The sequence below is a fragment of the Tiliqua scincoides genome, chromosome 6, assembly GCF_035046505.1.
Source record: "Tiliqua scincoides isolate rTilSci1 chromosome 6, rTilSci1.hap2, whole genome shotgun sequence".
NCBI lineage: Eukaryota > Metazoa > Chordata > Lepidosauria > Squamata > Scincidae > Tiliqua > Tiliqua scincoides.
In genome coordinates this window covers 47,227,006-47,247,604 of record NC_089826.1, presented here as the reverse complement: position 1 = coordinate 47,247,604, position 20,599 = coordinate 47,227,006, and the positions used below count along the sequence as shown (strand labels likewise).

Genomic DNA, 20,599 nt, shown 5'->3' with positions numbered 1-20,599 from the left:
TACCTTGGGGCTGCATTGTGGCTGTATCGGACTTGGAAAGTTGGATAGGATTGGGCCCCAAGTCATCAATGCCCAGACCAAATTCCTGGACCTAGAAACATGAAATTCGTGGAGTATATTCCTTCCATGCTGTAAGGACCCACCAAGAAGGAACTTTTAGAAATTCAACCCATAGGGGGGTGAAAAAGGGTAAAATGCATTTTCACGGATTCCTCAATATCTCTTAGGCCTGACTTGATATTAACTTGTTTTTTTGCATACTAATGCTTATAGAATTCTTCCTATTACTTACGCCTGGCTGGCTTTTCCCCCCCGTGCTACTACCTGAAAGAGGCAACTGAGTTGTCATGCTACTACATGGCAACTGAGACCAGGCTGACCCTTTTAACTTTACTCTTTTTAAGTTGGTATGGCAAGGAGTAATCACAGTAAAATAACAGAAAAATAATGGTCGTTTTAGTGTTTACTCTGAAAAGTAAAATGAAGTATATCTCGGAATTAATGTGAAGTTCTGCTTCCCGAAGATTTTGACAAGCCTTTCTCCTGAGACCTTCTGCTATCACTAACCCTTGCTCTGCTTATCCCTGTGGTCCAGTGCAAGGACAGTTAGGGAGAGGTACTGGCTCTAAAGTTGTGTGGCACAGTCTAGCTTCCCTCGTAGGAGGCATTGCTCTGCTTATTCCACTGACTCCCAAGAATGACAAGGCTGCTGTCATTAATGATACTCTACTTAAGTCACTCGAAGGGGCAGAAATGGAGTAGAGGAACTGTGGACTCGGTAGTGCAAACGGATGGTACAGTCCTAGTGGAGTAACCCTGAGACACAGTAACCCTGTGGAGTTCCTCAACACCCTAAACTCTCCTGGCTTTCCAGCCCACAAGCTTCTCCTCAAAGTGGAAGCTCCAGTAATGTTTCTGCAGAACCTCAATCCGCCCAACCCTGCAATGGTACGAGGCTACGAGCGAAGGTCCTCCACAGAAACATCATCAAGGCCATACTGTTCACTGGCTGTGCTCAGGGGGAATCTGTGTTCATAGCATGCATACCATTCATAGCATCAGACTACTGTTTCACCAGTGTGGTCTAGCTGGACCAATTGGCACAGCTGGACTAGCGCTGGAAAGCTGAATAGGATTTGGCCCTGTGCGTGTTGTAAGAAACACTCCTTTACAATTTAACAGGAAAGTAACACTAAATTTCCATAGATTATATCTTAAAAGACAGCCACCTAAGACCTCCTGGAATGTGGGGAGACAAACCCAGAAGCATCCTGGAGCCTAACGGCACCCGAGAGCTTGGTGATGTGATGTTGCAGGGAGGTCACCCCCCTGTATTATCATGTCACCCTCATGCCTGTGCCTGACACCCTCCCCTGCTTCTGGAATGGCTCCATTTCTTAGCCAAATGGAGGCGAGGGTGGGTGAGTAGGTGTGCTTACTGCCTTAAACAGGAAGCACTGTGCAGCCGTCCTGAGAGCCCAGGAAGCACCCAGAGCACCAAGAAGGGGGGCACACTGCCCCAGTTGCCCTCTGGCATGCCACTGACCTCTCGGACAGCCTCCTGCGTCCTTGCACCCAGAGTCCCTTAGCCACCCGCTTCATACGCCACTGGGCATGCCCTCTCCCTAGACTGGAAAGTGAAAAGAGAGATAGATGAAGGAGAGAAGAATGGTGGGCTACATTCTAGCTCACCACTCTCCTGTTTTTCACCCTTCCTCTTCCACGCCATCTCCCTCTTCCTTTTCCAATCCAGGGAGTGGAAGGAGGAGGAGTGGGGCAAGTAGGCTGATGGAAAAAGGTGCTCCATTCCAGTCTGCAACCTGAGGCAATGGCCTCATGGATTGGCCTGTTAAAAGAGCAAGCCATACTTGATTGTGTGTTTTGTGATGGGCCAACATGCTTCATGAAAGAGTAAACTTTCCGTTTTATACTTGGTTATGCCTAGCAATAATCTTTCAGTAACTTTTCCAATTTTTTAAAAAAATCTAATCTTGTAAGTTAGATTTGTTTTGTAAACATGTACCCAGAATTCATCTGGAGAAGTCAGATGAATTTCTACAGTCTTAATATCTATCAGAAGAACAGTTATCCCCAGATAAACTGGATTTTGCTCATCAGCTGCTCCATAGCTATGAAAGGCCCATTAAATTATTCTTGCAATATTACTTCCCTTAGCATTCCTAAGGAGCAATTACCTTGCTTAGAAAAAAAAGACCTAGTAATTACTAGGTGATTATTACTGCTGGAAGATGATACATCATGTTTACCCTTCTTATAGCCCAGCCCTGAGCTGCTCAGAGCTCCCGGTTTCAGCGGCTCCACAGAGGGCTCCCACTGGATCCTGCGCCTCCCACGCTACCGTGGCAGGCTCCTCGAGAGAAGGGGACGTTTGTCCCCTTCCCCTGAGTAAGGTAAGCAGCCCTGCAATAGGGCTACTCACTTTAGCGGCGACCAAAAGGTCTGCGCTAAAGTAAAGGCACTCGTGTAGGGTGAGCAGCCCTGCACAAGCACTGTCAGCTCCGCGGATCCTCCCATCTTCCTCCCCCTGACACGCCTTCCCCCTCCCCGGAACACCTCCCCCATGTCCCTGAACACGCCCCCGCCTCCCGTTCTGCAGCCCCGCAGTCTGGGAGACCGCGGAGCTGCGGAACCCGGGTGACCGCCAGGCGCTAGCCCAGTGCCAGCTGGCACTGGGCTAGCTTCAGTGTTGAGCCCCGCAAACATGCCTTATGGCACGTTTGCAACTGTGGTCTGCAGTGCAGAGCCGTGCCACAGACCTCAGGATTGGGCTCTTAGTTATCAAATGGGTTTGACCAGGATTGTTCTTGTTATACTGGGTGCCCAAAATTTTTGTTATGAGAAAAGGGAGAGGGTGGTGATAGGAGAGTTCTTAGCCCTGTCATTCAGAGTATCCTTATTTACTCTGGGTCAGCATCACTCCTATACATTCCACTTTAATATAGGTGTGGCTGTTTAGTTCAGAATTAACCTGTACCGTTGACATAGACTTCCCTTCCCTTCCCATGAAGGGATGAGAATCCCATGAGATTTAATCCAGGCAGCCTTTCCCATATGCCAGCCCCACTGATATTCTTTGAAAACCAGAATCTGATCCTTACAGCTGACATCACCACTATGTTTTCATATCATTTTCCATGTTACAGTGACTCTTTTGGACTATAACTATCATCCTGTTGCACACAAATTTAGTAATCCTTAAACTATCCTACACAAAGTGTAGGAATATATAATTTTCCAACTGTATAGAATAATGTTTATTGTTTTTAAGACTGTCTTAACTGTTTTATAGGTTTGAATTTATTGTGTAATTCACTTTTTAAATTGTGATTTTATGTTTTCTGAACTTTTGCATCTGCTTTTTGGAAGCCGCCTTGGTTCCCTTTGAGGAGAAAGGTGGGACAAAAATATTGTAAATAAAATAAATAAACAAACAACCAGAAGGGTCCGTGTGCTACGTATGACTGTTAATTATTTGCAAATGACAAATGCAAATAGCCCTGCTTTATGACCCTGCTTTATGCCCCGTGACCTAGTGTTGGTTCATTTATGCACACAGTCTGCCAGTGTATCCCATGGTCTGCCATAGCAATGGCCTCTCTGATTAAATCTGGAGCACAGACACCAGTGCAAAGACTGGGGTGGTAATTCCATGCAAACTGATCATCAACCAAGATGCATTGAGGGTGGACTGGAGCGGGGATTGGGGCAGGCTGGGGGCAGATTGAGGTCAGGATGGTGGTGGATCTTGGTGGCAGCGACGACTGCGAGATCCGGAGCTCCCTTGGCAGTCCTGCAAAACACCCGCAAAACAGCTGGTGTAGATCTGAGTAGGCCCATAGGGGACCAGGGAGCAGTGGAGGAGGTATGTAAAAATTTTATTTATGACTTCTGGGCTGGCCTGGTTTCCAGCCAGCCCATGGGATGCAGTGGAGGCTGTGTCAGCATCCCTGCATTGTGCAGGCTGGCCCTGGATTTTGTGGAGGTAGCCCTGGACAACCTGGAAATGGTTGTCAGGGGGCAACCTCACCCAGGGCCCGTGATTTACCTCTAGAGGTAAATCTAGTCCCAGTTATGGATCCCCCTTTCCTCCCGGGACGGGTGGAGATCCCATCCCGCCCTCTGCAACACTGGACTCGCCACCCAGGAAGAGGTAGGACCAGGCAAGCCTGTGCCTGGCTTGCCTGGCAAACAGGACGCACACGCAGGCGACACTCTGCTTGGGCTGGTGGGCAGGGGGCTGCCACCCCTCCCAAACCAACCGTGAAGGAGGCACATCTCCGCAGCAGCAACCAGGTGGCTGGCTGCAGAGGACAGCTTGCTGGACTGCCTGGCGAACTCAGGTGTACCCACCTGATGGTGTCAGTGGGCGACAAAGCTCACCGCTGGCCCCGGATACCTGAAGGGGCAGGACAGGGGGGCTGAGAAGGGGGCGCAAGCCACCGGTGAAGGAGGGTCCTTTGGGGGGATTGATTCCCACAGGCACGGGGAAACCCCTTTCCTGAACCCAAGCCTAGGGCCGGGCACTGGCCCTTTAAGACCTCCCAAGCCAGGAAGAGGCGGGGTTAGGAGGAGCCCTGGGGCTTCTTAAGGTTGGGCCATCCCGTGATGACAGTCTGGAGACAGCAGGCTGAGGGGAGGTAGGAGGCTGGAGCTCCAGCCTTCCTAGCAGTGATGCAAGAAACCTGCCTCAAGCCTGAGCGGGGGGCCCAGAGTGCTGTCAACCCCCCATGGCAGTCTGAGGCCAGCCCAATCAAGACCTCTGGACATTCTAGAGCAGTGATTTTCAATCTTTTTCGACTCATGGCACACTGACAAAGTACAAAAATTGTCAAGGCACACCATCAGTTTTTTGACAATTGACAAGGCACACCATGCTGTTGATAGGGAGCTCACATCCCCATTGGCCCTATTAACAAATGACCCTCCCCAAAACTCTTGCGGAACACCTGCAGACAATTTGCGGCACACCAGTGTGCTACAGCACAGTGGTTAAAAATGGCTGCTCTAGAGAGAGAGAGAAGCCGGACTGGCAGCTGGGCCTTCTGGCCCAGGGATCCTTGCAAAACGCCCTATGCCCGAGCCCCACTGGGCACCAGGATAACCACAATGGTTATTACAATAAAACATAAGAACAGTATCCAGCACCTTCTAAAGCAGCCATTTTCAACCACTGTGCCTGGCACACTGGTGTGCCATGAATGGTCTGCAGGGGTGCCGCAGGAGTTTGAGGGAGGGTCACTTATTAATAGGGCCATTGGGGGATGTGAGCCTCCTACCAACAGCATGATGTGCCTTGTCAATTTTCAAAAAACTGTTGGTGTGCCTTGAAAATTTTAGTACCTTGTCAGTATGCCCTGAGACAAAAAAAGGTTGCAAACCACTGTTCTAAAGGAAGGGCCAAGCCTATAAAAGTGAGATGCCATTAGAAAGGTCAAGAACTCATGTCATGTCTAAACAAAAATGTCCTCAGCTCTCATTGGAAAGTCTCCAAGGAGGGAGCAGTTTTTAAATCTAGAGGGTTACAAGTATAGGCAAGGAAGTTCAAAACAAAGGAACCTAAAGAACACCAATCAGTTGTCCAAATTTTCAAAACAGCAAGACATTTTGTGGTGGGAAACAAGTTTGTCCTAGGCCTAAACAAATAATACTTGGACACAGATTCTCTTTCCTGGTTCTCCCTCCAGGATCTTAATAATTCCCACATCTTATGATGTCCGGTTTATTTCAAGCAGTCCTCCATCCTCCCCAGCAAGCCCTGGTCCTGCAATGCCAAATAGGTGCAAGCAGTCAGAACACTGTTCTGCTACCATCTGCGTCTCTTGATCACGTATTCATTGAGCATGCCTGGAGTTGAGATCAAAACTCCCCAAATTTAATCTGTCACTGGAATGATTTAGCATTACTTGCTCGGAGGCTAGTCAGTAACTAAATTATGCTAGACTACACCGCTAAGATAAGCTATTTCTCCTGCTGCTAGTGTAATCATTTATATGCAGCCTAGAATAACTGCAGTCTTTACGCAACTACAAAATGGTTTATGAGGCACATACTCCTAGCTACAATTAATTATAAAACAGTAGTGTTTTTTTCCACGATGCTTCATGTCTGTGACCTTTACACAGTATATAAGATATGAGTATAATCTTTTCATCCCAGTATATACTGATTAATGAACAAGAAGAGAATATCAGTTTCAAAGTACACAAGACCTTAAAATCTGGGTGACCAGATACAATGGAGGACAGAGTGCCTATACCTTTAACTTTTGTAGAGAAGAGGGGATTTTGGCAGGTGCAGCTTTTAAAACCCTTCCATGTCGAGCTGCACCTGCCAAAATTCCCTCTTCTCTACAATGGTTAAAGGTATAGGCACTCTGTCCTCCATTATATCTGGTTACCCTGCCAAAATTGTCCTAATTTTGCTCTTTCCTTTTATTTGCAAATTGCCCAAGAGATAGCAAAGCATTTGATACTATCCTCTCAATTTTCTGAAGTGTTGGTATATATGGGTATACACAGAGGATCCCATAGATCAGGGGTGCCCAAACCCCGGCCCTGGGGCCACTTGCGGCCCTTGAGGCCTCTCAATGCAGCCCTCAGGGAGCCGCCAGTCTCCAATGAGCCCCTGGCCCTCCGGAGATTTGGAGACTGGCGGCTCCCTGAGGGCTGCATTGAGAGGCTGCTGAGGTCTGGGGGGGGGGTGCAGTGAGCCCCACTGAGCCTTTTGCAGGGCTTCCCACAGCTCATAGAAAGTAGATAAAGCTATCATGACCCACTTCGAGTTGCAACCCGGAATTGGGTCTCAATAGCTTTTTTTACATTCTACAAGCTGTGGTGAGCCCTGCGGCTCCGTGTTGCTCCCCACATCCCCTGCACCCCAGCAGCACATAAATTACATTTTAGAAAAGCCCCCTCTTTCCCCTCAGCGGCACAAATCTAAGGATCGCATCACTGCCTTCTCCATCCCCACCCTTTAAAGGGAAAGGGACAGTGGTTCTCAGCTGGTGGCTTGCGACCCACCAGTTTGAGAACCACCACAATGATATTTTACATGTCATATTGAAGCTCCAGAAGACCCTGATGGCTGATGTTAGAAAGCAGATTTCAAGACTCCCAAAGTGATGTTAAAAATTTCCTAATATTTCTTAACTTTTCTAGTAAACACAGTTTATTTCTAGTAAACACAGTTTCCATGTTTCATGGAAAAATGTCTTTCAAGATCTGCCATTTTTTCCTCACACAAATAGGATTGAGCATTTTTCACTAACCTATGCACACTTACTCAGAAGTAAGTGTAACCATGATCATTTACTGCCAGGTAAATTGGTCCACATTTGGAGATTTACAGCCCAATCCTGAGCTGCCTGGACCGCGGGGCTGCCGTGGCACCAAAAACAGCTGCCGCAGTCTCATGCGCACCCTGGGCAGCTGCCGCCATCTCCTCTGGAGAAGGGGACTTTTGTCCCCTTCCCCCGAGTAAGGAAGTAGCGCCTCAATGGGGCTACTTGATTCTGTAGCAATTTTTGAGCTGCCGCAGAATTGAAGAGTTCCATGTCAGGTTGCACATGTCGGTGCACTGTTTGTCCCCCACGCCCGCCCATTGCGGATACCCCACAGAGGACCTCCATCACATCTGGAGGTCCTCTATGGGCCCTCCAGATGTTGAAGATCTGGAGGGTCTGAGTTCTGGCACAAAGGGCTCCGAACTGAGTTCTGAATGAGTTGCAACTATATGATGAATGCAACTACATTAGTTGCGCTCTCTCTCTCTCTGACAGCCTTTAGGAAAGACAATGACATCGATATTAACATATCCCCTGAAGTTCAGTATCATGCTGAACCTGATACTTCTCAGCTAAGCTCCTTTGAAAAAAAAATGTCAAAGGCAGCATCAGAGCACTCCTGCTGTTCCAGAAGTCTCAGCGCTCCACTTCTCCAACTGCCTTGACAAGACCTCTGCTTCTAGATTCTATTTTTTGGTTGAAGCACTTAATTATAGTTCAGTGTTTATGACATATAGTTCACAAAAGAATCTACAACTGCAAGTCTATTGCATTTATTTTTGTCTTCACAGCAGAAGCTAAATCACCCTGCCATCCTTTCTAGGATTTGTTTATAACATCTTATTTTTTTCTGAACAACCTTCTGGTCATCTAATTCATAAACCCTGACGAAATTAATTATATCTTAAATCGATATTGCCTTTAGGTAATCCTAAGATCAAAACAGAGCAGAAAGCAGAAGCAACCAGGCACTCCATAACAAAATTAGCTTCTAAATTGATGTAAACTGCTGAGAACATCTGCCTTTTCCTTAATTACTTTTTGCTGTGTCAAGAATACTTTCACCGAAGAAACCAAAATTCATTGACAGGTGGAATGAGCTGAAAATCTCCATTTAATTGGTTCATGTTTTCCTAAAGAAATGAAATTTTTGCAATCCGCTTATCAATCACACACTACCTAAAGAGTAAATGTTTTGTTTGTGCTTTTAAAAAGCATTTCTAGTAACACTGTAATGGGTAATACCCAGTGACTGTAGGTCTAGGTACCAAGACCCCTTAAAAATGACAAAGGCCCATGAAATGATGCATGTTGTTGATGGTGAACAAGTTGGAATCTGGATTCAACGCCGCCTGCTGGATTCTGGAAGGCACTATACTATCCAGACACCTGAGACCCTACAACTCTATGTGAAGAGAGGCCCTCTATGAGTCCTCTATGATCCACAGGTGTGGTCCTTACTACTACCTGCCCTTTCTTCCTCCTCTGTCCCAGACCATAAGAGGGGAAGGATGGAAATGGATCCTGTCTCCATAATGGCAGACAGCCATTATGAGCAACCCATGCACATCCTTACAAGGAGAACAGCTCTAGGGTTTACAAGTAGTAGGAACCTCTGACCATGCAGAAGATACATAATCTTGGAATCTGTGAGTAAAGTATTTATTTTTAAATCATAACCAGCCTCTACTCCTCTGTATGTTATTTGATAACAGCATCTTAGCTGGATGGTGGATGTTACCATAGGAAAAGTGACCTTCCACTGATTACTTCCCCCTTCTCCAAATGCACAGAACCCATTGCTGAGTAAAAACGTAGAAGAAATGAAGGAGCAGGACAGGTTCAATCCTTTTGCCTGGCCCCACAGCCACGTGGTAACTGAAGAACAGAAGGCCTGGTCTATGCATACCCTCAAACTTCCCAATTGAAAATTAGGATATACGGTCAGTCTTTTTTAATCTGTCAAATCAGAACCCATGGTTTTGATTAACCGCAGATTCCTTACACACCTGGATGACCTGACCTCTGGGTGCAACTAGAAGCGCATTCCAATCACATCCGGAGGCTTTCTGAGGCCTTGAGAGGATGCACATGGCCTCTCCAGGTCTCAAAGAGCCTCCCCCCAGGTGTCAGAATTCCAAAAACCAGATATGCTTCTTTGACACTTTCTGAGGCTCAGGGAGGCCACATGTCGCTTCTCCAGGTCTTCCGTTTTTCCAGAAACCGGAAGTACTATTCTGACACCACCAGTGTTGTGCTGGCATCTATTCTGCTCTGTGTGCATTTTCATATGTATGCACTAGAGGTGCATTCATGCACACACCCCCACCAAGAGTTAACTTCTGAAGACCGAAGAGAAGGGGGCTGGCATACACTTGACAAACACGAGTGTAAATGCATGTGCACTAACAACGTATTCAAAAGGCATGTCCCAACATCCCTCTAAATGTTACAAAAGGAACAAAATAGGGATATTGTTTTACTAGAGACAAGTACCAGAAAATAAGCACAATTTCCAATAAATGAAGACAGCTGGTGTATGTCTCTGTGTTACAGTGACCTACAATATTAAGAACGCAGACCTAGCCTTCCCCCTTCCCATTGGCGCAGCCATACCAAAAAGGTGCACACTGTATCCAGTGGGGGAGGAGGATGAGGAAATCAGAAGGCTTTAGAGAAGAAAGGGATAATTCCCCTTATCCCTTAGCTCTTTTGTTGGTATAAGTCTGAGAAAACAAAGGGGACAGGCAGATTGCAAAAAAAGGAGGATAGGATCTGGCACATGCCATCACTACTGGAACCACTTCCTCCTGCAGCCTTCTTGCCCCATTCCTCCTTCTTGCCCCCTTTCTCTCCCTCCCAGCCCCATTTCACTCCCTCCAGGCAGGTCTGCCAATGTCTGCTCCTTGCAGCAGCACTCCCAAAATGACTGCCTATGGAGTGCTCTGTGCTCTGTCACATGGCTGCACATGACTGCCCAATCCAGAATAGAACTGGGTTGTAACAGTTTTTAGTCTTTAAGGTACACAGGACTTTTGGCTATTTTGGTTAGAACAGATTAACACCATAATTCAGTGGTTCCAAAACTGTGGATTAGGACCCACCAGTGGGTTGCGACCTGATTTTTGGTGGGTCGTGAAACTGACAAGCTGATAGCTGACAAGGAAAAGCACTGAGCCCTATGGAAACTGAAAGAAGCAGTGTGCATGTGTATTTAATCATGAATAAGAAAACGTGCCTTAGAATGGTCCCAATCAATGAACGTGGAACTCAACAAATGCTCCAGAAGGTGGTTTCCCACCCCCCCACCACCAAAGAATAAAAACAGATACTTGAGCGGCTGGTAAAGTGAAACTTTTTTTCAGTCTCATTAAGCTAGTTGGGTCCCAATAGAATGTCATTTTAAAAAGTGGGTCCCGGTGCTAAAAAGTTTGGGAACCACTGCCGTAATTCATTTTAACTATTGTTATTTCTATTTTATCCTTCCCCAATGTTCCCTTTTCCTAGTGTACAACCAAATAGCTCACCTTGATATTACTAGTGTGGGCTCCTGGGTATTCTTTTTCTTCCAGGGTTGACCAACGCTGGATAAATTTTGATACTAGGGGATCATCATAGTCCACTATCTGAAATCCTGATACATTGGCTCCGCCAAACTGTATTTTTGATAAATCTCCATCAGTAAATCCCTAGATGTGGAAAAAGACCTGTCAGTTGACCAGTTATTCAACTTTTCTGTCAGACTTTAATATGCAAGATGGCAAGCTAGATAATATAACACATGTATTTGAGCCCCCAATTTAAAAAAAAGAAAAGATTTTTTCTCACATTAAAGTTCATTCATTTAAGGACTTAGGGCCCAATCCTATATTCACCTAGCAGCTGCCCTGAGCCCTAGCGGTGGCACTGGGTGCCATAAACGTGCCATAAAACACGTTCACAGCACCCAGAGAGTAGGGAGTGCTGGCACTGAGCCAGGTACCAGCAGGAGAAGACACGCTGCCACCGGGGTAAGTGAGACCGCTGGTGGCAGTGTAGCCTCTGGGGAGTGGGGGGGGGGGGAGGGTGGAATGAGGGCAGGAGGAGAAACCAGGGCAGGAGGAAGGTGGGATTTGTGGAGTCATGCTCTGCCTGATCCTGAACTCAGTGTAGGGCTCAAAGGCCCGAAACGGAGGCTCTTGCATCTGCGCCAGCAAAATAACTGGAGCAGATGTGAGGAGACCCATTGCCAGGGCTTTCCTCAGGGAAAGGGGACTTTCATCCCCTTCCCCCGAGGAGACTCCTGGATGCTTCTCGGTGCCAGCTGGATATAGCGGCAGCCATTTTGGTGCCACTGCTCCAGCGGGTACCAGGAAGCTTAGGACTGGGCTGCCCTCCCCTGCTTTCTCATCCTTTATCAAAGTACAGTGGGTCTTCCATATCCCATATCCACAAGTTCAGATCCTGTAGATTTGATCCAAAGAGGGTCTTGAACCCACATCTGGAGGGCCCACAGAGATCTGGAGGTCCTCTGTGGGATTCCCCATGGATCTCAGTATCTTCGATGGGGGGGGGGGGGGAGTTCCAGGATACCAAGGTCCAACGTGAAATGCCTTTAGACCAGAAATGTCTGCGGAAATCACAGTGATCACAATGATACATTGGTTATCTTCCTTGCCGTTCACTTTTACCAGCTAAAGTGAAAGGATTGTGCCAATTTTCTTTTCTAAGAGATGCCCCTCATGCTTTCACTGGATGTCTTCAGAGGAAGAAGTCACTGAACCTACTGGGCACGCAAACAATGTGCGTGTAAACATGTGCTACACTGGTACTCTTCAATCACAGGTGCCTTTTACTTATGGGAGGTAATGAAACCCTAGCAAGGCAAGGTTGCATGGGAAAGGGGAGGTTCACTTATTCCCAGCATGCTGCTTTGAAGGGAAAAAAATGGTCCTAAATTGGCAGTTTGAGGAAATCACCAGTTCAGGGGCAAACTGGCATTCCAGGGGTGAACCTTTCAGTTTCAAAACAATGTGCAAGGGAAGAGTGAACCCACTTCCCCACATGTCCCAGTCCGTCCCCCCCACACACAGCTGTTTATTTTCAGTTATTTAAAAGGATTTCTGGTTGGAAACATGCCAGTGCACACATATAGTTTGACACATAGTAGCACTTTGGATTCAAACCAATGTAAATGAATCCCCAGAAGGGTGTAAGAGAGATGAGTGGCTGAGAAAAATGGACAAATAAAACAAGTTAGTGCGTTTCACAAGAAGAAGGCCAATTATAAGGAATAATGGTGCATTACCAAAGACCCCACCCCCACCCCAAATCACAGAAAGCCACTATCTCAATCAACAATACCAAATAATATTACCCCTAAACTGTTTTTTAATTTCTGAAACTTGAGGTATAGGTGTGAGTATTAAATTAACTTACCAAATTTGCAATGATGTAGTGATATCCTTTTACATGTTTACCAATTGTAATAACCTATAAGAGAAAACAAAAACCTAAATTTGAGTGGAAGAAAGGCACAGGTACTATATGTTAGTCTAGCTTTATTAAAAGTATGAGTGATCAATCACTAACAGAGCAAAACTGTTTGATACGTTACAATCAGTGGACTCAGTGCAGATTATAAATGCAGAATTTCATTTTGGAGATATCATGAAAAAGAGTTTCACTGCTCAGTAGCTCAACAGCTATATATATATTGTATTATTTTCTCTCATTCACTTCATTAGGTCTTGCAAGGAGATTCTCCTAATCTTATGGATTTTGCCCAATGCCTTTAAGCAGCATTTTCAAACAGTTAATGATCTCTCTGTATTACTGAAATATACAGTGGTGTTCCCAGAGGGGTGCTAAAACAGTAAGATTTGCAGGCACCACAATGCACCATGTAAGCAGCCCTCCCACTCACCACTGGAGTCATTCTGGGCAGTAGATTAAAGATCTGGTTCTCCTCCACATTGCTCTCGCTGCCCAGAATGGCTCAGAAGGCAAGGGAGAGGGTCACTTAAATGGCGCATTGAGGCTCCTGCAAAACTTACTGTCTGTTCCCATCCCCCCCCCAACACCACTGGAAATACAGATTGTGTCTCCTTATTCCTGAGTGATCCTTTCCCAGAACTCAAGTGGATGGCAAAAATCGAACTAAAGCAAGCCTCCCACTCACCACAAGAAAGAAAGATCTTTCTTTCACATGCTCAGAGGGAAGGGAGGGGTTGCTTTGCCTTGGAGTGAAGCTGGAGGGAGAATGACTGATGGATTGTCAGCTGCCTTCTCCCCCCCCCCCCATTAAAGAGCCTATTGTTAAACAACTGACTGTGATTTTAAAGGGATGCATTTTTCCCCTTCTCCAGGGATCAGTACATTCCTTTTCATTTGCAGCAGCCATTCATGTTGAGTCAAATCCGTGTATAAAAAATCCATGTATAACAAGGCTGACCTGTTTAAGAAACTGTTTACTTCACTCTCTTGCTAGTTAAGACCTTCTAGTAGGGCCCTGCTCTGTACTTCTTCCTTACGGGGGCTTAGGATGTTTGGAGCAGGGCAGACCACTTACAGCCATGCTGCTCAGGCTATCTGCTTACATTCCTCTCTCCCAATCTTTCAGAAGAAGTGCAAAATCCATCTGTTTGGTAAGGTTTTGGCGAAACAAAGACCGGGCTGAAGTGTTGCTTGTTTGCCCTGCTGCCGTAATCCTAAACACACATGCAGTGCAACCTTATGCATGTCTGCTCAAAAATAAATCCTGTTCAGATGAATGAGACATACTCCTAGTTAAGTACATATAGGATTGCAGTCCTAGAGTTCAGTCCTAGAGCACAAGTGTTACATTTGTGGTGTTGTAGTTCTTGAAACTGGGGAGCTCATGACATATTCTATGCAGAAGGCCACTTGTATGAAGCCACTCCAAATTCAATCATGCCAGGCGTGGGTCATGGGCAATATGTTTAAGATGAGCACTATCTGATGAGATAATCATCCAAGACAAGAATTATGGCTTTAAGTAATGTACCATGTTCATATACTCTATAATACATAGCACTAACACACAGGCTAGTCATCCTGCATCTCCCACTCAGATCTATGTCCCGTCCATAAAAAGCACTCTTACATTCTTTTCTTCATTCTAAGCATTCATGCCTAAAGCACAGACCAGACAAAGAGAGCCCATCTCCTCGAAAAGATGGGCTGTCTGCTGTTAAGCAGGACAGCCTGGTGTGCAATCCAATGTGGACTTGTGTTTTGCTTTACCCAATTGGACCTGCTTGGACCTATGCCAGCTCTACAGCTGATGAGGTTTGCCTGGATCTTGCTCAGGAATTCGAGGCTAGGAAAGGGGTTAATATTGGTGCGTGCCGCTGCAGCCGATACCACTGGCGTAGCTAGAGGGGGGCGGTGCTCTAAGTTTTGCAGGGAGCCTCCCTGCAGCGTGCAAGTGGCTCCTTCCCCTCCCCTTGGAGGCATAGGAATAGGACCCAGTTCTCACCACTGGGTTACACCCAAATACTGTTCCATGACTCCTACTGGTGGTGTGATTGCCCCAGGGCACAGGTACATTGCCTGTGCTGGAAAGGCAGGAATAAGTAAGGCATGGTTTTTCTGTGGCATTTTGAAAGTGAAAGCAACAACCTGTGTGATTTCTGCTCTAAAGAGGCACGGCCATTAAATATTTCCTTAATGACAGGAAATGGAAGAGCTGGCAGTTAGTTCTATTATAGGCAGACTAATCTGGAGTGCCTAATCCAGAAAGAAACAAGCAGCACACTTGTTTCACCTCCATTTCCCCTCCTCTGCCCACATGGCTCCCAAGTGGAGGGGGAGGAGCCACTTGCATGCTGCAGGGAGGCTCCCTGCAAAACTTAGTGCCCCCTCTAGCTACGCAGTGGCCGATACCTCCCCCTTCCAACCACTCCCTGCAGAAATCTGGGTGTGTTTTTTATGTGCTGAATTTTCTGCTTGCCGTATGAGTACTATTCAAATATTCTAGTTATGGTCAAAGTATGCACACATTTGCATGCATGCACAAGCACATAAAACCGACGAACATTGCTGTACCAAACACAAATCCTGACACATCACCATTGCATAGCTATATTTCACGTTTACTTGCACTGCTACACGCTGTAGCGAGCATACCTGGTCTACAATGTCATTGACTTTATCCCGTTCACAGTCGAGAATGACTCGCCTTTCCTTCTTCACCTCCAGATCTTGAAAAAGGGACCGGTATGTTTCATCTTTCCTGTCATTGTTAATGTTCCCCACATTGATCGCGGTCACTTGCCATTTCTTTTCCGCTGCAGTATCGAGCACAGCTTGGAGCGTTGATAAACCTGCTCAACCAGAAGCAGACAGCACAGTCTCAAACCTTTAGGCATGACTTCTAACAGCACAATCCTAGGCGCATGTCTACTCAAAAGTAAGTTCCACTGAGTTCAATGCTACTTACTCTCAGGTAAATGTGTATCGGATTGCAGCCTAAGAGCCCAATCCTATGCATGTCTACTCAGAAATAATCAGTAATCAATGGGGCTTACTGCCAAGAAAGTGTGGATAAGATTGCAGCCTCAGTTCATTTATTTCTAAAGTATTGGCTTCTTCAGTTACAAACTGAGCCTGGGAGAATTGTCTATCGCTCTCTTACATCTACTACCATCTAACTGCAGACACCAACTACGGCAATATCACTATGATAAGTTGTGGCACTTGCATTTGTTTAAAAATGTCATTTTATCTTTGTCAGAGACCAATTTGCAAGGTCCTATATGGTGATCTTTCACGAGTATGAGCTTTCTGTGTATGGCAGGGTTGAATAATACTGAATAATGAACTGAATAATGTGAATCAAACATCCAGATCTCTGAAACCTGAGTAGATTTTTATTGGATACTCAGTTTTATGACACTAAAGATTGATTTTCACAATACATTTTCACAGCAGGTACATGCAGGAAACAGACTGATATTCCTAATGAACAGTACCACCTTGGCCATTGTTACATTACAAAGCACACATTTTCTGTCGCAGAACCTGTCCGTAAACATATAATGACTGATATAATACAGCTATTAGTGTCGTATTCCACAAAACAGATCACATTAAGCCCAGAGACTGCCTTCAACATGACTATCAGGTGTCTGCCCCTTCTCTTTCAATGGCTTTTGATGTGTACTAGGACCTTTGCAGAGAATACCTTCCTGGTTGTAAATTGCCCTTCCTAATGAGATTCAAATGGTCCCATTGCTTATGGCTTAAAAAAATTATTTTAAACATTTCTATTACCTCAGGCCCTCCCAGGTACTGCATCTGTAAAAGTTAATAATAATAATAATAATAATAATAATAATAATAATAATAATAATAATAATAATAATAATAATAATAATAAAACTTTATTTATATCCCGCCCTTCTCCCCAAAGGGACCCAGAAGTCCCCAAAGGCACTATTACTGATTTTTTTTATTGATGCTTTAGATATTGTTGCTTGGTCATTTTAACTTGGTAGTATTTTAAATTCTTCTAAGCTAAATGGCTTTGACCTTTTTTTTTTAAAGAAAAAGAACCTAAAATAAAGTGAATTTAATGAATAAATACCATAGTCAACTGCTCATAGTAACTACCGGCAGGCAATGTCAGAAACAAGCATATGGGACAGGTAATACTGCCCACCACCCTGGACCTACAAGTCAAGCAGTGGGCTGACTTACCCCATACTTTGAGGATCATTTCCCTATGGTTTGTCAGTTCTGTTCTACTGGAATATAACCTTGATATCCATGGGTCACCAGCAGCTGCATAGCTGGAAGGAGTGCTGCCCTGGGGCACACTTTCCAGGACCATCCCCTAACCTGGGTCTCTCCCTTACCTGTACCCCTCTGAACACAACCACAGCTGCACTCCAGTTGCCTCCAGAGGGTGTTCTGAGATCCGGAGGATAGGACCTTGGTGACAACAGTGGGGGCGGCATTGCCACCTCCCACAGAGTGCCGCCTAGCATCACAGCATCCCTGTGACCCCCCCCCCTTAGCTACACAACTGGTCATCAGATTACCTGTTCAACCAGCTCCAAGTGGTAAAAAAAAAAAAGTGTGAGGAAATAGACCATGCACATCCTTGCTCCTCTTCTACTGGGGAATTTGGGGGATTTTTCTTTAATCATGTCAAGAGATGGTCCTCAATGCACACATATAGGGGTGGATTGGACAAACCTTTGCCCTCCACACATTTAAAGAAAAAAAAAGCCTCAAATTCCTCCAGATAGGCTGTGCATGCTCCATGAGACTGTGCATCTTTTGCCACATGGAACGGGCCTAAATAGTAAGAATCATCCAAACCAGCCCTCTGTGAACTTGAATATATAGTCAGAATGGTTATGGACAAAGCCATCCAAGACTGTAAGAAAGGTCCACTTCTGCTTCTTTAAAAGAGTAACAGATAGGTATGGAAAGAAATTCAGAATAAACACTGTGGAGAGGATGACAGACAAGGAATTCGTGCACTACCCCAGCCCAGACACAATTTTCAAAAAATGAAAATCCATGGACCAAAACTCGGCAGAGAACATGCTCAAGATATCCTGCAGTGCAGCTACAGTTTTGCACAACAAATTAATAAAAACTTTGAAAAAGCTAGCAATTTGTTCCGCCTGTTAAACACTAAAGGAAATGTCAAAAGGGTCACTGTCATTGAACAAGTAATTAATTCTGGAATGTGGCGAGGACCCCATGTGGTGTTTAATACCTTTGGTAGCATTTCTGCAACAACGCATGTCCATGTTGACATTGCATAACCCAAAGCGGTGGACTGAGTGAGGCAGGGAATAAATACCACAAGTCCCCTTTCTAATACACTAAATCTTCAGATACTAATTTGAAATGAGAGAAAACACTCCTGAACCTCAAGTGCCTGTAATGAGACTGCCTGGCGAGTGCAATAACATTGAGAAGAGAATGCCTGAATTGAGGCAATTATGTGAAATGTCAGAGTGATGTTTTAGTTGGAGGAAAAAGGACTGACTCGTTTCTAGACTGGAACCTCTAAATCTGTACTGCTCCTATCAAAGACCATTACTGCTGCCCCCAGCAGTTACAGAAAAAAGAAAGTTCCAGAAAGTGTGTGTTGAGCATCCTCTTGCATAGATTTTTTTCTGGAATTGAACCAAACATGAAAAATAGTATAGAAGGCTGAGAATATGTGGAGAGATTGTCAGAAACAAGCAAGAGAGGAGGGGGTGATTCAGGATCTCAATCCGTAGACCGCAGAGCAGTAGCCCTTAGGTTCCCAAAGTGGGTGTCACTACAAGCTCTCAGCAGTGCAATCATGAGGTGACACGACAGACCACAAAGCAGAGGCTCTGCTCCACAGGATGTAAGTTGTTTTGCTGGGTTGGGGGTGGCTTCCCCCCAGCTACTTAGCACTGGTTTCACAGTCTTCTAAGGCCACAGAAACCAGAACTGTACGTGCCGATGATGTCATCCGATTGCGCTTCATCATAGCTTTGGTGCTTACTCCCAGGTTCTGTAATTGGCACCAGCAGAGGAGGGTGTTGCTTCGCTGGAAAGTTTGGGAAGCTCTGCAGTAGCCCCAGATGTGAGTTCACCGTTGCAAAGGTGAAGACTCCGATGAGTATCACCTGCAAATGGCAGTAACCAAAGGTTTCTTCTCCCCATACCCTACCTCTGAGTGCTACTGCAAAGCACTGCTCTAGTGCCTGCTGTGTCACCTTCCCTTCTGCAAACCACTACACCAGTGCTTGCTGAGCTGCCTCTCAATGACCCCTTCCCCCAGGGAAAGCACTCTTAGCTCCCTTGCCTGGGTTCCCTCCCTGGAACCAGCTACCATCTAGCCCTCCTGGGTTTGTTTTCCAAGGACTTGTTTGCCTTCATCCAGGGGATTGCTGTGTCTTAGCATCCTAGCCCCATGGTCTCTGCTACCAGTTCACCTTATAGTAGCAGACATAGGTAACCATGATATCCTCCTCCATCAGGCTCCAGGTAGGTTGTCACAAGATGGATGCATCTCTCTGGTGACTGGATCTGCCTTGTCCTCGAGGTAAAAAGGGGGTAGGATAAGGGGGCTGCTTACTGAGCAACAGAGACTCAAATAAGCCTCAGAGTTCCATGGCAGGAGGGGACAATCTCATTCTCCTTCCTCCTCCACCAGTCTTCTTACTCATTCCAAGTTTGGCCCTGCCTCAATCCCAGACAAAGCCCAGGCTGCCATATTAATCTTTGGAATGATAGTATCTGGAGGAAGAGGGGAAATGAAGACACGTGGTGGATCCCCCATTTTCATTTTCAACAACCCCCTTGTTACATTGAATACAAAGATAACATAGTAGCAAACTGTGGCCCTTGGACTCCCTGTTAAGGATGGAGACAATCAGCCCGTGGGATGAAGAATGAGCCCAATGCGGAGAACAGAATCCCAACTTCTGTTTTAAAAAACAAGTTTTGTAGTTCTTACAGTTTCAAAAAGGTTACAAAGTGGCCAAGATCCAGCATAGGCTTAGCTGCACTCGAACAATTTGAAACACAAGCAACATGACTTTTCTTACACAAAATAACTTTTCTGTATAAAACTATTTTGAGTATGGCATACGATTCTTGTATATGGAGAATCTTGGGCCAAACTAAACTTTATGCACACATTTTCACCTTTATGTTTTCTTACACCTTCCCTTTGTTTTCCAGAATCTGATATCCTCTTCATTCCTCTTAGTTCATTCTTCAGTGCTGTTCCCATGGAACAAATTCACCCTAATCCAGAGCAGGGTCGTGCGGTGCAGGGATGGCAGGTGAGGCAGAACTACCCCATCATAATCCATGGAAAAGCACTGCAACTGCCTCCACCTACTTACACCTGCTCTCCTTATTCCCAAGAAAGCAGGTGTAAGGAGAACCTCCTCAGGTGTAAGCAGGTGGAACAGCTGCAGTGCTTTCCCATGGACTATGATGGGGCAGTTCTGCCTCACCTGCAGTTCCCACACCACACATCCCTGATCTGAACTAATTATTACCAATAAAAATATTTCAGCAGATTGTTTTTAAACTCACCAATTCTAAACAGTAACTCCAGGTTTTCTGGTTCTTTCCAGATCTTTGTTAAAAGAAGATTTCTTTTCTTCCCCAGAAGGCGGGGAGCAAGAAATGTATATTCCTAGCTCTTCTACAAATCTTTTTATTGTGACACAAAGCAGCAATGTGTGTCGAGGGTCCTTTAAAAGTGTCTTATGGCTTGGCACAAGCCCTTAATGAGGCAATGAAGCATTCTGGGAATTGTGGTTCCCAAAAGTGAACTAG

At 45.6% G+C, this 20,599-nt stretch overlaps 1 protein-coding gene across 3 annotated transcripts in view; it reads right to left on the bottom strand.

Annotated features, from left to right (window-relative positions):
* Positions 1–20,599, bottom strand: part of GRIA2 (glutamate ionotropic receptor AMPA type subunit 2) — an 89,092-nt gene that overhangs the window by 17,900 nt on the left and 50,593 nt on the right. For all 3 annotated transcript variants that reach the window (XM_066631910.1, XM_066631908.1, XM_066631909.1), the window contains exons 4-6: positions 15,434–15,630; positions 12,722–12,775; positions 10,831–10,992 (exon numbers count right to left, since the gene is read on the bottom strand). In XM_066631910.1, the coding sequence (XP_066488007.1) occupies positions 10,831–10,992; positions 12,722–12,775; positions 15,434–15,630 (413 nt within the window). The remainder of the gene's footprint in view (positions 1–10,830; positions 10,993–12,721; positions 12,776–15,433; positions 15,631–20,599) is intronic.